At 51.1% G+C, this 4,508-nt stretch overlaps 1 protein-coding gene across 1 annotated transcript; it reads right to left on the reverse strand.

Moving 5' to 3' along the window:
* Positions 1-296: 296 nt before the first annotated feature.
* Positions 297-3,616, reverse strand: WNT8A (Wnt family member 8A). The gene is made up of 6 exons (XM_058848821.1): positions 3,546-3,616; positions 3,424-3,457; positions 3,077-3,215; positions 2,037-2,162; positions 1,778-1,920; positions 297-857 (listed from the first exon to the last, which is right to left on the reverse strand). The coding sequence occupies exons 1-6, from the start codon at positions 3,614-3,616 to the stop codon at positions 297-299; spliced, it is 1,074 nt and encodes a 357-aa protein (XP_058704804.1).
* Positions 3,617-4,508: the final 892 nt, after the last annotated feature.

Raw genomic sequence — 4,508 nt, forward strand, 5'->3', positions numbered from 1 at the left:
GGCATTGGCAAACCCACTGACAAGGATGTAAGGGGTTGAGCCCACCAAAGCCATGAAATTCCTCCCTCTGTCCAATACACAGATAAAGTGACTCCCAAGAAGAAAGAAGCTACTGGTAAATGTTGAGGAAAAAACATGGAAGCAAGATGGACCACGGTCCCTCAGCGCCCGCGCCTTGTGCTTCCTAATCCCACCACATCCATCCACAGGAGACCCCATCACCTCACACGGTGCACACTCAACCCTCTGGACCCCAGGACGCTCCTTCCCCTTGTGTGAGGACACCAAAGTGTCCCCTATCTCCTGTGCCCCCTGTTCCTCTGCCTGATGTGGTTGGGGGCAGCAGAGTCACGGCGGGTGCAGAAGTGCTTGGCCACCAGCGTCCGGCACTGCTCGCAGCGCACCGTGCAGCACCAGTGGAACTTGCAGTTGCAGCTGGCCACCACCTCCGTCCTCCGCTCCTCCACTCGCAGGCCGCACTCGGTGCAGAGCCGCCGGCAGCTCTTCTTCTCCCACTGTGAGAGGTTCTTGCCAGTCTGTAGGCACTCGCGGCCCTCGGTGCCGTGGTGGCCCAGGCTGGCGTTCCTCGTGCAGTAGTCGGGGGAGTCCTCCAGGAAGATGAGCTCCGTGGCATGGATGTGGTGGAAGGTCTCTGCCGTGGCGCCGCGGCTGTCAGCGCTGTTGCCGGCTCTCACGCGCCTCTTGTCCATTTCCAGCTTGTGGGCTTGGTCGTATTTGATCTTCAGGTAGTTGCCAATCTCGCGGAACTCGGCGAGCTGCAGCCAGCAGGTCTGGATGCTGCAGCTGCCTGACACCCCATGGCACTTGCAGGCTCTCTTCATTGTGTCTTTCACTGCCTTGGGATGAGGTGAAGAAATTAGGAAATCTCAAAATCAGGCTCTACAGCACTAGTAATTTGGGGACACTGCATCTAAAGTGGCTCATGCTTGGTGTGACTTCAGGTCCTTCCAAGAGCAGATGCTCTTAGTTCCTGGAAAACATCTTTCCCAGACGTAAGTGAGCACAAACTATTGTACCCAGCCCTTCCAGAAGAATCCAGGCAAGGAAAAAAGTGCCTTTGTCAGGTCATTCCCTTCTCACGCCACTCACCAGCATCAACCCATGTCCCTTTCAGAGGTTTCATTCAAAATGTGTGAAACTGCTTTGGAATAATCATACCCAATCTCCTCCAGGCCAAGCACTTCACAGATATTATCTGCCTAGCTCCCTCTGGTATTTATAAGGTCCCAAATCACTAGTATCTATGTGAGATTAAGCCTTGACACGCCCTATGAGATAGGTATGTTAAGTGTTGTCATCCTTGTTTTTACAGACAAGGAGGTTTGGCAAGAGCCTCCATGGCCCAGGTGGGAGTGGGGGGCGAGTCTGGCTGGCTTGTGAGCAGGGCTAGCTCACACCTGGCTTCCCGGCGAAGAGCTTGGAAATGCATATTGCAAGAAAGTAAGGAAGGTGGGTCTGGCTTTGTTTTACAGACTAGACAAGCCTAGAGGTGAGTACAAATCCCATGCATTTCTGAGTAAGTGGTGTGTGCCAGCAGTTAACTGCATTACACAGCTGCAGAACCTGGAAGTGGGAACAACTCTTACTGTGATTCCCTGTGTTGAGATTCAAGGCCAGATTCTGGCTGTGTTTCCACCCCCATGCAGCCACTACCAGGCCTGGATTGTCACAGGGGCCTGAAAATGGGAACCTAAACAACCTAGATTTTGTTTTCAATATAGACATTATTATTATTATTACTATTATTATTACTTACAAGTCTCCCCACTTCGTTGTTGTGCAGGTTAATCAGCGCACGGGTATCATGCCCTGTTTCCAAGGCATCCACGAAGAGCTTGGAAACCTTCTCCCCAAACTCCACATTGTCACTGCATCCTCCCCAGACCCAGCCTCGGCCACCTGCAAGACAGACACAGGCTTAAGCACAGACCTGCCCCAAATTCTGCCCTGAAGTCTGTGGGGCTGTGTGTGAGGACAGAGGGACAGGGTCAGTCTGTCCTGGGACAGTCACTCACCGACGCGGCCGTTCCTGGAGTCATCACAGCCGCAGCTCTCGAAGTCTCCCAGGCTGCAGTTCCTGGTGAGGGTGTACATGACCCCGGCTGAGCTGATGGCATGCATGAAGGAGGTTTCCCGGGTAGCTGGGGGAGAAGGAAGAAAAATGCTGTCACATGCAAATACAGACATCAATTCCAGATTATCAGGAATGAGAATCTCCTGTGCTGCAAAGGTGCAAGGAGAAAATATCCACATACTCTGTGCAAAAGGTAAGGTGCTACAGAAATTAAATGCTCATGACTGGATCTTTTCAGGCTTCAGCATCGCAGGGTACATCAATTTGATATCATATTATGCAGGTGTCCATACAGGGGATGGAACTTCTTGCCAGGGGAGGATTTTAAGGAAATGCCAGAGCCCTGCCCTAGCTAAAGTGAGTTATTTCTCCTTTCACCTGGCACTCAGCTCATCTCCATCCTTTCCTGCCTGGGGGTATGTTGTGCTTTGATCTTGCCTGCTGGAGAAAATGGTCATTGATCCTTTGAACCTGTGCTAACAGCTGGTTGCACCTACACTCCTAGTGTAGTCCTTTTTGGCTTCTGAAAAGATTCAAATAGAGATGCTGCTCTGGGTAAAAGGAGACTTCTGCCCATTGAAATAGATAATATTGAAATATATCCGCAGCTTTCTTATGAAGGCAGTTTCTTACTGCACATCTCTGGTTTCTCCCTTTGCCTCTCCTGCATTTCTCCCCACTGGAAGCTCGGGTGTCTCTAGCACTGCACTCCCCGGGATGCTGCACACAAAGGGGTAGGAGCAGACCCATGGAGCAGCAGTGCAGGAAAGACTGAGCCTGGGAGCCCTAGGAAAATGTTATTGCTATTTGTGACATCAGTTAATACAGGAAAGGAAAACGGACTGTGATTTTTGGGACAGGAAGGCCCTTTTCCATCAGTCAGTTAAATCAAGCAGCACCAGCTCTCTCCAGAGCACATCCCAGCCGGCACCCAGAGCATCCCGGGGCAGGGAGAGGTGCCGCAGGTGAACGTGCACTCACCGCTGCGGAGCCGGTTGTGGGTGGAGAGCTGCAGGGCGCTCTCGGGGCAGTTCCAGCGCTCCCACCCGAACTGGAACTTGCACTCCTCCATCCCACTGTGTGCCCCGGCCGCCACACTGCTGGAGTACGTCAGGTAAGCCTGGCATGGGAAACAGCAGGGTTAAAATCCACCCTGTTTTAGCAGTTATCAGTGAAAATATAAGCAGGTTGCGAGTCCTTCCCCTCTGTACTTGGCTGGACTTGGAGCTGATATGCTCTGGGAAGTCTGGTTCCTTGGAAAGCACTATTTCCCATTTGCAAAACAAAATCACTCCATTCAAATTCCTCACAGTCCGTATGTTAATTACCTTAGGTCCTGTCATCAGAAAGTTATTCACAGACCTGAAACAAAGAAAATAAAATAAATCACCTTACCACAGGCTGAAGAGCATCTCTAAAAAAATATCCTTTCCACCAAGTTGGACCCTACCATGCTGCTGTGTGGAGAATGGCACTGTAGACCCCTGTGATGGAAAGGATGAGGAGGGTGCTTCTCTTCATGGCTGTCACAAGGAGTGGGGTTGGATCCCTTTGGCTGCTCTGTAGGTCTCCGCACAAGCAGGGCTGCCTCCCTCCACTCTTTCCCAAGGTGAGCTATGGGGATGGAGCAAAGCTGCAGGAACCTCCAACCCTGATATTTATAAGGTGAAGTTGTGAATAGTCAAAACCCCCCATTCATTTGTTACCCAATGACTTAATGTGGTAAAAAAGCTCCCGCTCCAATGGGTGACAAGGAACCGCCTAAGGTTGCACTTCAAAAGGCGGCGGGTGTCCCTGGGAGCGGGATGGTCTGAAGGAGAGCAAACTTCCCTAACAATGGGACACTTTTAACTCTCTTCCCTGCCACCAGCCATCCCTTTCTGCTGGCCCCAAGTCCTCTTGCCTTCTCCTTTTCATCCTCTGCTTGCCAGCAGAGGCTCCAACCCCATGTCCCTCCAAAATAACAAGCGTATGCATTTCTATAGTTCCCCTGCTATCTGCCTGCTCCCTCCTATGAGAATTCCCTGAGGAGTTTTAACAACCCTTCTGTAAAGATCTATAGAGGATAGACCTCCCAGATCTTCTTGGTTTGCAGAGATGCGTTTAACGGCAGGTTTTTTTCCTTCTCGCCTCTTTATGAAAGTTTCTGCATTTCCATACAGATAACAGCGAGCGTGGCTCGGTAGCATTTGGAAATCTCTCTAATTTACGCGGCTGCAGCTTGGGAACACTGTGTGAATCATTTATGTGGTTTTCTCCATGCTCCAGTGCTGTAATTAGGGGAAGAGTTTTCTGGAGTTGGCAATCTCCTTACAGTGAGGGCTGCTGCACCAAAGGCATGGCTGCTGCTACTCCAGGCAGGATCTGCCCATAGCCTGAGCGGAATAAGCTGCAGCTGAGCCATCATCTGTGC

The sequence above is a fragment of the Poecile atricapillus genome, chromosome 13, assembly GCF_030490865.1.
Source record: "Poecile atricapillus isolate bPoeAtr1 chromosome 13, bPoeAtr1.hap1, whole genome shotgun sequence".
Taxonomy (NCBI): domain Eukaryota; kingdom Metazoa; phylum Chordata; class Aves; order Passeriformes; family Paridae; genus Poecile; species Poecile atricapillus.

Excerpts from the sequence above, each read along its gene's own strand:
- WNT8A (XM_058848821.1), bottom strand. The coding sequence starts at position 3,616 with ATGAAGAGAAGCACCCTCCTCATCCTTTCCATCACAGGGGTCTACAGT. Across the intron at positions 3,458-3,545 it reads ATTCTCCACACAGCAGCATG|GTCTGTGAATAACTTTCTGA; the intron begins GTAGGGTCCAAC and ends TCTTTGTTTCAG. Across the intron at positions 858-1,777 it reads ACAACGAAGTGGGGAGACTT|GCAGTGAAAGACACAATGAA; the intron begins GTAAGTAATAAT and ends CCTCATCCCAAG.